Source organism: Benincasa hispida, chromosome 12 (assembly GCF_027475165.1).
Source record: "Benincasa hispida cultivar pf3 chromosome 12, pf3_genome.v1.1, whole genome shotgun sequence".
In the NCBI taxonomy this organism is placed as follows: Eukaryota; Viridiplantae; Streptophyta; class Magnoliopsida; order Cucurbitales; family Cucurbitaceae; genus Benincasa; species Benincasa hispida.
In genome coordinates, this window is record NC_143489.1 from 17,800,154 (window position 1) to 17,811,859 (window position 11,706).

The 11,706-nt window shown below is 34.7% G+C and overlaps 1 protein-coding gene and 1 long non-coding RNA gene across 2 annotated transcripts; one reads left to right on the forward strand and one right to left on the reverse strand.

Annotated features, from left to right (window-relative positions):
* Positions 1–922: 922 nt before the first annotated feature.
* Positions 923–4,779, reverse strand: LOC120069438 (acid phosphatase 1-like). The gene is made up of 3 exons (XM_039021192.2): positions 3,901–4,779; positions 2,907–3,116; positions 923–1,363 (listed from the first exon to the last, which is right to left on the reverse strand). Exons 1-3 carry the CDS (start codon positions 4,311–4,313, stop codon positions 1,186–1,188), a joined length of 801 nt encoding a protein of 266 aa, XP_038877120.1. The 5' UTR covers positions 4,314–4,779; the 3' UTR covers positions 923–1,185.
* Positions 4,780–4,968: 189 nt separating this feature from the next.
* Positions 4,969–5,981, forward strand: LOC150031826 (uncharacterized). The gene is made up of 2 exons (XR_016525439.1): positions 4,969–5,565; positions 5,659–5,981. It is a non-coding gene; the product is annotated as an uncharacterized LOC150031826 (long non-coding RNA).
* The last annotated feature ends 5,725 nt before the right edge of the window (positions 5,982–11,706 follow it).

An 11,706-nucleotide genomic window follows, 5' to 3' on the forward strand; every position in this document is an offset into this window, starting at 1 on the left:
TTTAGGCTACAACAAATTTGATTGTCAACGCCAATCCTGAATCATCACTAAAATATGTAATGATGATTTCAAAATTTTCAGTTTTCAAGATGTGTCATCATAAGGTACAATGACGATGATCTAAAAATGGCGGTTTTAAATGATGATAAATCTAAATCGACACCAAGTTTAGTATCATTTATATATTAATTTACGATGACAACTAGCAATGGTGTCAACTCGATCACAAAAGCTATGACGACGGTTTGTTGCAATGGCTTTTTAACAATATTCTTTTTAATAATAAAAATCCACTGATCAACACTTGTTTCAATTCACAAAACTGATTAGGTAAATACATCTCTTAAATTTAAATTTAGAAGTTCAAGAGAAATATTATGCTTGATACTCGTTTTTCTTTAACATATTTTTTAGCACAATTTAATGCGTGGAAGACCGAATCTCTAACCTCCATGGAGGAAGGTTATATCAACTACCATTGACCTAATCTCACTCTTTTGCAACTAACTCATTAGTATCTCCTATCAAACTTGTCTAAAAAGAGATTAAAACTTGAGTGATATTTTCTTACAAAAATAGAAAAAAAATAATTGATCTTTCACTTTGGCCTTGATTACTTTCTCAGACTTGTTTGAAATGATTTTTTAAATGCTTGCAAAATGATTTTACATGAAAGAAAAAGAAAAAAAATGTTTTTACCTAAATGAAGGAAGAACCTATTTTTCATTCATTCTTATTTAGGAGATATGTTAAAGATAGCTCTTTTCCAATTTTAAACCACAAATTCATCTTTAAAGAAGGGAAAAAAAATCATATAATTATCATTATCATCAGCTCTTAAGATTTCTGTAGTTATGTTCGAAATTGCAAATGACTTAAAATAAAATAAAATAAAATCAGTGTTTCACCAGAATGCCTCAAATAAACAAGAATGCTAAAAGTATTTTCATTTATCAATCCTTTGAATCCATTAAATGTGGATAATAGAATTTACTAAAGGAGTTTCACCTATCATCAACACTAATATATAAATGAAAGCTTTTATGGATCTCTCTTGACTCTGTGTTTAATTCAAGATCCAACAAATTGGACATCTTCAACGTATGTACAATTCTTTAGGAGATCTTGAACCATGGTTTAATTATGAGCATAACATTGATGATGTGATCCATCCCCTCCCTATATTCAGGAAATATAATACATGGGATTTGGAAGTTTGAACGAACGAACCGAAGCTGAAGTACCCAATAAATCACTCCATTGGTCACCAGAGTTTCCGATGATTCGTAATCCTTCATTCTCCATCTCGCTCCGCTTCTCAGATTTGTAAAGTATTGCGGACTTCCCTCGATCATCATCTCTCCTGCGTATAGTATCAGAAACATTTGGGCTAGTTGATGATTATGAACCAAAATGAAAGATAAGGCAACTAAAGAATTAATCAGACAAAAATATAAGAAACAATGCTTTAACATTGAAAATGAAGGGTTTCAAGGATGTTGGTGCACATACACACACACACTTTTTAGAAGAGTTCTTGGTCTAGTACCTGCCAATAGAATGCATAATATAAAACCTCAAAGATCAAATTACTTTTGGAAATAATAGAAACTCATTGGTTTATTGTCTCCCATATTTCCAAATTAAGAAATAGAGTAAGTAGCTTCTTTGTATATGTATATTGAGATAAGATAACAAAGAAGCTAATATCTAAACTAGAGGTCTTAAGAATGAATAAAAAGTGAAGAATGTAATGAAGATGGGATGATAGATACTTGGTAGCCCATAGGCGATGTGGTGAGCGAGACGAGTACTAGCCTTATCAGTCAATATGGCATCAAAGCACAATCCGCACCATACAGCATAAGAAACTCACCACGGATTATTATATTATTCAGAAAGATGGAAGATCGAGGAAAATATGTCATACATATTCTCTCATCTCTCCTTTTTTCCTTCTTAATTCAAGATGTGAAGATGGGCTACAAACCTCTGACTTTATGATCGACAATACATGCATTTACTAAGTGCGCTAAAGTCAAGTTCGTGAAAAAAATGTCATTCTCAAACATATTATAAGTGCATTGCGTTTTTCACTCCAGGCATGTATTTTTTTCCCTCCCTTTGAGTCCTTAGAAAGCTCAAAAGCTGATTTGTGGAGAGACAATAGAATATTGAAAGAACTTCCAAGAGGTTTCTGATATAGAGGAAAAGTTTTAAGACATTTTGGACTCTGGGAAATGTTGGAATTATAGCATTCTTTCTTTTCTTTTCCCTTCTTTGGTGGGGGTGGGATGTCCATGGTTTATGTGTTTAAACAAGATCAGTCTCTGGCTACACTTTCAATATTATGTAAAGAGATCAACTTAGGTAAGTTTTGGGATATTGAAAGTGAGGAAACAGAACAACATCCAAAGGAGGAAAGCCAAGTAGGGTTTTTTTTTTTTCTTAAAAAAAAAAAAAAATAGAATCAACAACTTTCACAAGAAAAAAATGAAAGAATATAAGAGTATACAAAAAAACAAGCCCACAAAAGCAACCTCCTAATGCAAGGGTTTCCAACTAAGTAAGATGTTACCTAGAGAATAATTACAAAAAAGCTTCGAAACCGAAACCCAGAGCGCCACATAGAACCTTACTAAGGAGGGAGGAAAGCCAAGTAGTTATGCTCTTTACTCACATCCCCAACTATAATAACTGGGGAAAGATGACTAGGGAAACCTTTACCATATTTGATATCATTAGGCCCGTGAACATTTAATATCAACAACAACAGGGTCTATTTTTCAGTATAAATTTCATTTCTATATTAAGTACCGGATATACACCAAATATGAGGAAGTGTAAAACAAATTGCATAGAATCAATAGATCATCAAGCTAACTAATACATAGGACAGTACAAACCTCAATACGAGCCTATCCCAGTCATAAAACCCTGCATTTATCAAATTCCGTGTTGTAGATTCCCTCTGCTTTTCACTCCTTCCAGTAAGCAAAACCAGCTTGAATCCTAGATCCAAAAGCTCTTTATAGAGTTCTAAACTGGGCTGAAGGGGAGGTGCCATAGCCTTCTCGACCCAGTTATCAAACTCATCAGGTTTGAAACTCTCCGAGCTGTGAATTGTCAAAACAAATCAACTTTGCATACGAGTTATATAAACTATGCAGATAAATATAACCAATTAGTCAAGCTATTAATGAAAATCATCACCCCTGACCGTTTGTTTGGCAGAGAAGCTAAGAAAGGACATGATTTGTAATCCCAAACTAGGAAAGAAGATTCAACAACATTCCTAATTTTTGAATTGTGGTTTTACTTTTATACAGTTATAGCTATTGAACAAATATTTTTTTATTTCTCATAATATAACAAGCAAATATAAAAATAAAAGTAAAATAAGTGGATTGTTAAGACAAAATAGAATGATACAGTCTATAAAAAGGATTTGATATGTTGCTTCAAACACAAGTATGTTGAACGTATCACTTTTTTTTTTTTTTTTTTTTTTTTTTTTTTTTTTTATTTTTCGTTCAGCTATCAAACATCATATATGTCCAATAAACATGTAATGTCATCATTTAGATAAATTGCCCTAACGATAAAACAATAACTATGTTGAGCTGAACTAAATATGCGATAAATTAAAACTATTTTAATTTCAGAACTAAACAAACACAACCCTGAAAAGTCCCATACTTAATTTAAAATTGAACATTTTTTCATCTACCCCAATATTATATACCAAACACAAGAACACAGAAGTTCAGTTAGTCATAATCCAAAACAAAATTCATAATACCCAAACAAGTCAAGAACCCATTCTTCAAAATTCATAATAAATCTAAAAGATTTTAAAAACAGTATACAGAGTTTTGAACAGAACCACTAGAATCTTACCCATAACCATGTTCTGTGTAGTAAGGAAGATTAGAAAGCAAGGTCTCATCGATATCAAAAATCCATACATCCTTTCCATCGCCAACCAATTTCACACTCTTGGCAAAAACCTCTGCCTCATTCGATGCAATTTCGAGTTCAAGTTGATAGGCTCGACCCGTTACATACTGTTTCACATATTCAGAACAATTTTCCGGAATCTTTTTCCACGGATTCAAATTGTTAGCCTCCACATTAAATCTCCAACTATCACACCTCAATCTGACTTCTCCATCCAGTTCCTTCACCTGATTCTCAACATCCTCAGGAAGCTCAATAATAAGTGGTCTTGGAAGGATATGAGAATCAAAAGCTTCATGAGCGAAAGCTACAGAAAATAGGCAAAAGAGAGAGAAAGCTCGTAGAAAAGCCATGTTTAGAGGAACAGGGGCCAATCGGATCGATCGAGATCGAATATATACAGAAATGGGTATTGGAAAAAATGGATAAATAGGAACTCAGATTGAGAAATTGGAAATGGGTATATGAGATCTTGAAGGGAATATTCTGGGTTTGAAAGAAAGGAACAGAAATCGACGGAGAGGATGATTCTTCGTTGATTTTAGAGGAGAAGGGATTGTTGAGATGAGAATGAATAACCTCTCTTCCTCTCCTTGGAGTTTGTATTGATGGAGAGGGCGAGAGGGTTGGTGGAAGGGGAAATTGCCTTGGGGATTAAGCGAAGACGATGATGAATTTGCCTGAATGCGTTAATGGAAATTGGTATCTCCATTAAATAGGCAAGCTTCGTCTTCCCTTACTTGGTTTTCACCCAATTTCGACCTTAAGTTTTTTTTCCCTTTTTTTCTCTCTTTTTTTTTTAGGAAATTCAGGGGGTTTTCCGCTTTTTCTTTTCTTTTTATTAATTATTAACTTTATATTTTTTAGTAGTTTTTTTTTGGATTTTAAAAAAATAGAAAAAAAAGAAAAAAAATATTTCCATAAATAGAAAATTTTAATTATTTTGTAACATACCTAATTTTTTTAATAATTAAAATTTAATTATCTTGAAATATTTGAGGATTATTTTGAATTTAATTTTAGAATTTAAATTTAATTTATAAAAATTTAGATTTATTTCAAATTTTAATTTAATCTGAGAAATTAAACTAAACATGGGAGATTCAGAATTTTCTTTTAATATTAATTTGAATCAAAAGATAAAAAGGAAAGATGTTTTGGAATATTATATACATTATTTTAAGGTTAATTATGACATGTGTGTGTAAAAAAAAGAGAGAAAATAAGGAAAACCGCCTCTTGCTCTTTTCCGGACGACGCCACCATCTTCTTTTCCCAGCACACCGCTCAGCTACCTCCGTCTCCTTAGCCCAGCCACCGCTTGGTTCTCTTGGTCCCAATCACGCCCGCTCGCGCAATCGTCACAGACGCTGCCGACCAGTCGCGTCTCTCCAATCCGGCCGCCGTCTCAGTCGCTGACAACCAGGTCATGCGCACCACTGGTCGGTTCCGTCTCAGGCCCATCCTCACGGCAGTGGGTTCAAATCGTTGCCGCTCGCCCGTTCTGCAGCTGGTTGTCGATTGTGGCAACACCCTTCAGGGCGCTGTCAGTCGTGGGTTGTTGCTATCGCCGTCTTTGTGGGTTTTCGTCGGAGTTTCTGTTGGGTAAGGATTTGGTTAATCTTGGTGGATTTTATGGTGCATCTTGAATACCCAACAAATTTTTGGTTTAATTCTTCTCACTCTTGACATTTGAAGGATGGATTGAAGTTTTTGGAAGAAACTGAGGTGTTGTCTTGTAGATGTTGGAGCTCGAATCGGTGAATATCGATGAGTTTTAAACCTTGTTTATTCTTGTGTGGATTTCCTTTGGTTGACTGGAAAATTTGAGTAAAATCTTTGCTAAGACCTTTTGGATTGTTATTAAAACTGTCACGTGTGTTCTAACTCTGGAATTGTTGTGTTTGGGTTATGAACATGCGAATTTGGAGAGCTTTTGGTGATTTTTTGACAGAGCTATATTTGGGTAATGTATTGGAGACATTGATAGTGAATTTTATGTTTGGTTTAAACTTTAATTATATGAGCTATTTTCAATTTATACTTTGGGGACTTGATGAAAAAATTTCATCCAAGATGAAAAGAAGTCTAGTTTGCTAATTATTTGGGCTTAAATTGAGGGATTGGAGGTGAATTCGAATTAAATCACACTTCGGCTAAGATTATTTGAAATTATTTGGATAATTTGGTTATTGGAATTAAGTTCTTATTATTAATTATAAATTTAGATTACGTTTAGGCTTGATTCAAGATTCATCTAAGTTAAGAGAAACATTAATTTGCTTGTCACTTAGACGTGATTTTGAGGTAAGTAGTCTTATTACTAAAACCACCTTTATATCTGGTAATAAATTTAAGAATAATTCTAAGGATTCTTAGACTATTTGCATCGAGATGCATAAAGATAAATAAGTTGAACTTGATTATGTTTGAAGCATGTTATGAGTGCAAGCATGAATTATTATTTTGTTTATATGATTTACTAGATAAACATTAAGCATGATGATATGTATTTTCATATTTGTGGGACTATGTTTTATGATGAGCGTTATGTTTATGATAGTGTTAGTTACCCCTATCAGTAGTTAGATACCCATCAAAGGTGGTGATCTCCTTCAGGATTTTACCAAAGGTTTTTATTTCCTTCGCAATTCACCAGAGGTTTGTGTTTTTTTTTTTATTCACCAGAAGTAGTGAATGTTGGGATTGATATCCTTATTCTCCCGGAGTCTTGTTGTTTTGTGAAGATACACATTGTTTAATGAATAAAATAAGTGTTATTTAATTCTAGTATTTACTCATATCCAATAGACAAAGCTCATTGGTTATCTTATGTGAACTTAAGCATGTATATGTGATATATAAGTGGATCATGCCTTAAGTGATAACCTAAATAGGTATGTAGTATAAGGATTAAGGTGGAATACCTGATTCTGGTGACACTACGGATACGATTCGCTTTATAGAGGTTTGCAAGTGTTGTAAACCACTACAGATGGTAGATCCTGACCATTTATGTGGAGACGTGCGAGCGGGGGTGTCCTATATAAAGAGTTTGTATAAGACCTGGACCACGAGATGACTAGACTCTGTATATAACGCCGTTGATACTAAAGACTTGCATCTCACCTAAACGACCATAGGTGACACGACCTCAATCCTGAGTGTTTTGGGAACTCTTGCATTTGAGGGCGGTCCTTTGATTAGTATGGGTGAGAGTGGTCAAATTGTCAACTCAACATGCCTACCTTTTTGGGAACTTGTCTGATCTGGGAGCTGGGAACTCAATCCACAAGATGGAATTCACTCATTTCTCAAAGTAGGGATAAGTAAAGAGATTGCTCCCTTAAGGGTTGATTCCGGGGCTTGAACATAGTGGCCACAACTTCTTTTTGGAAGAGAAAACTCAGTCATAGTAGGACTATGACTTATGTTCATTAGAGGGATCAGTGGTACTTAAAGAGACAGATGTAACTACAAGGGCATAACGGTTATTGACCTAGCTGTACTTACAAGCGATTTGTGAAGGTTGTTGCACTGTTCATTGGTTAAGATGGACACATAATATATCTATGGTAAGGAGAGTTCAGCTGTCAGTCTTTAGTGAAGTGTCTGGCAGTTAACAGATAGTGGATCCCTTGACTAAAGAGTTTAGTCAGTTATTCACGTATCATTGGAGTTTCGAGCTACAGGTCTATGAGGTCCCCTTGGTAGCTCAATGGATTCAGTTGATGATCAGTTCTTGGTGTTGATTTGAAATGTTCAAATTGACAAGAGGTATTTTTATTATATATGATATAATCGGTTTGATGTATGAGATACATCTAGTGGAGGATTGATGTAAATGAGATTTACATTAAATACCATGGAATAGAAAAAGAACTATGGTTTATATGTTTCATGAGATAAAATATTAAAACTATAGGTTATAAATATAGTATGATAAGTTGGTTATCATTTATATTTATAATAATATTAATTATTGGATAATTAATTCTTTTTCTTTAATAGCCAAGTGAATGGGTGGTTATTGAATTCATGGTAACTGTGAGTTTAAAAGTTACGGATTTACTAAACGACGGCTGGGCGAACTAAACGATCGTGCAATGGCGAGCCAAACGATTGTGCAGTATTTACTAAATGATTGCCTGCCCTAAGTAAACGATCATGTAGTGTTTGTAGGCGACAGACCGAGCTAAACGATCGCATAGCTTTTGCTATACGATCGCTTAGCTTTATCTAAATGATTGGGCATCAACCTATACGATAGGTCTCCGCCATCTCCCACTTGCCTAGTCGTGTACGCGATCTGTGTTTCCTCCTTCATCTTCCTCATACCAAGTTTGAACAGAGCTCACCCTCTAGATTCTCACACTGAGAATACCAAGGTAGCCTTGTTGTTGGTGTCATACTCAACTCGACACCGTCGAGGTTTTCTAGAGGCCGTTCGTGGTGCTATGGAGGCCGTTCGTGTTGCTGAGGAGTTTGTGATCGAGGCGATCGTTGAGGATGAGCACGAAGTGTTTATGTTGTGTTCGTTGCAGTGTTGCGGTCGTCTAGATCGAGCGTTCGTGGTCGCTATTGTTCGAGCGATCGTGCACAACAGAGCGTGGAGATGCTTCTTTGATTGTTCGTATAGTTTGCTCTTTGTGCATTTTTATTTTTCATCATGTAATTTCTATATGATTTGTATAACCGTTTGTTTGAAGTCGACTGTAAATGTATTTGTTCATTCATGATTGTGATTTGGAAGTATCGTTCTTCTGCTGTTCATGGAAATCGCGAATTCAATTTCCTTCAGTGAACTCCTTCAAGATTTCACTAGAGGTTTGTGTTTCCTTTAGAAATTCACTAGAGGTTCGTGTTTCCTTCGAGATTCACTAGAGGTGGAGATCTTCTTCGTGACTTCACCAGAGGTTGTGTTTCCTTCGGGATTCACTAGAGGTTTGTGGGTACATCTAATCTACGGTAGAGTGGGTTCAACTAACCACTAGTTAGCAAGTAGAGGTTTATACATGTCCCATTAGAGTGGCATCTAGAGGACATAGATGCCTAGCCTGACCTTGGTAGTGGGGTTATTTACTATTTTACACTCATTCTTTATTATGTTATGTTTTCAGGTAGGATAAAGACACACTGGCGAATGACAAAAAGAATCTGTGACGGTGTCATTGGGACCAAAGAGGTGCTTCTGCTCACGTTTTCATGGTTTGATGTTTTAAATTTTAGTCTTGATGTTTGAACTTAGAGTTATATTGCTTAATTCTTTTTTTAAAGTGTCATGAAATTTATTTTTATTTTAAGGGGACCCCAACCAAATATTTTCAGTTATTTAGATTTTGCAAAAGCTATTTATTTAATAGAAGTTTTTGGTTAAAATTTATGAGAGAGTCATTTTGAGATTTATGCATGAAGGATCCCTGTGAAGGATGTGTAGTGGAAGTGGATCATCCCAATTCTCAAAGTTTACAGAACGCAATTTTTTTTTTATAGAGAAATAGAACAGATCATGCATTTAATTAAACAGAACATATAACATGCTTTAGAAACTAAGAAGAGAAAAAGAGAATAGAAGATTTACCCTTGAAGAACGAAATTTTCACGTTTCCTCTTCACCGTGAAAAACACGAACACCAAAAAAAAGGGCACTACCACCAAAGCAACCTCAGTATTTTCTGGATGAGAATCCAGAAGGAGTGGGTTCTAACTATTTTGGTGAAGGAAGAGATTGGGAGAGAAGAAGAGAAAAAAACTTTAGATCTCAGAACACCTTGTGTGATTTTTTATATTTCCTTTCTTCACCACACATAAAAGAAGAAAGTGTAACTAACCCACATACACGATCTAGAGAGAAAGAAAGGGCGGAAGTTACAACTCCCTTCCAAATAAAATTAATTCAAAAACAAATAAATTCAATAAATTCAATTATTTATTTATTTAATAAATTATTTAATATATTTCATGTGATAAATACCTTATCATATCATATATATTAAACTATAGACTATATCAAATATAACGTATCTTTCTCTCACCAATGACTTTTAATTTAAATCACATTTATATTAATTTTAACCATATGAATCCTATTTATATAATTAATATTTGAATCATATTCAAATATTTATTTCCTCTCATAAATACTTAATATTATAATGTATCAAATACATTATAGTAATTATATCATATATAATTAAATTAAATTAATTATATCACATATAATTAATTCCCTCAATTAATTTGAACCATTCAAATTAATCCAAAAATTAATTCTCATTAAAACCCGTTGAGCTACCGAGGGGACTTCATAGACCTGTAGCTTGAAGCTCCAACGATACGTGAATAATGAATTAAACTCTTTAATTTAAATTATTCACCATTCGTTAACTGACGGACACTCCGTTAAAGACCGTCAGTTGCACTCTTCACACTATGGTATATTTCCATATCCATTGGATATAACCAATCAACAGTACGATGAACCTTCACAAATTGCTTGTAAGTGTATCTAAGCCAAAATTACCGTTTTACCCCTGTAGTTACATCTAACTCCTTAAGTACCACTAATCCTTCTAATGAAGAATAAATCATAGTCTAACTATGACCAAACCCTTTTCGGGCCAGGAGAGAGTTTGGCGCCACATTGTTCAAGCCTCAGAATCAGCCCTTAAGGGAGCAATTTATCTACTTACCCCGATATTGGGGAAGGAGTGAATTTCTTCTTGTGTAACTGTGTTCCCAACTCCCCAATTAGACGAATCTCAAAATGGTAGGCTTGTTGAGTCGGTGATTTCATTCTCACCCATACAAATCAAAGGACCGCCTTCATAGGCAGGAGTTCACAACTCACTCAGGATTCAAGTCATGTTACTTATGGTCATCCTGGTGAAATGTAAGTCTCTATTATGAACGACGTTATATAATGAGACTAAATATTTCGTGGTCTAGTCTTATACAAACTCCTTTGTATAGAATATTCCCACTCACATGTCTCCACATGAATGATCTGGATCAGATCATTTGTAATACTTTACAACAATTGTAACATCTACAAAATGGGTCATACCCATAGTGTCACTAGGATAAGGTATCCAACCTTATCCATCTACTATAGACCATTTAGGTTAACACTTAAACATGATCGATCCTATGTCTTTCTATACATGTTTAAGCTACAAGATAACCTTAGATGTTAGTTTATTGGTTTGTGGTTAATGCAACTAATTTTGAAATAAAATATCAATTATTTTATTACATAAATAAAACATTTGTACATTACAATTACAAATTATAGGACTCTATGAGATTTAGAGCATCAACCCCAACAATCTCCCACTTGACCTATAGGACCCTAGTGGGGATCAGTTCATCATTGCTATTGGCCATAATCGTCATACCTCCTTTTTTAGGCACGTTTTGAACTGGGCTTACTCAGCTACTGTTAGAAACAGGGTAAATGACTCTAGCATCGAGCCATTTAATGAGCCTCTCTTTCCTTCCTCTAGCCTGATCTTATGCATGCAGTATGAAGGATTAATCCCTCGAATGTCTGCTAGAGTCCAACCAATGGCTTTTGTGTGCTTTTTCAAGACTGTCAACAAAGCCTCCTTGTCTTATGCTTTTAATGCAGTAGAGATAATGATTTCCAGAGTTTCATTATCGATACGTGTATTTGAGGTGCGCCAGTAGAGCCTTTAGCTCTAAGATAGGGGGCTCTTCTAAGGATGGTCTAATTTTCGCTGCTCC

Excerpts from the sequence above, each read along its gene's own strand:
- LOC120069438 (XM_039021192.2), bottom strand. The coding sequence starts at position 4,313 with ATGGCTTTTCTACGAGCTTTCTCTCTCTTTTGCCTATTTTCTGTAGCT. Across the intron at positions 3,117-3,900 it reads TACACAGAACATGGTTATGG|CTCGGAGAGTTTCAAACCTG; the intron begins GTAAGATTCTAG and ends GACAATTCACAG. Across the intron at positions 1,364-2,906 it reads TGGGATAGGCTCGTATTGAG|GAGAGATGATGATCGAGGGA; the intron begins GTTTGTACTGTC and ends TACTATACGCAG.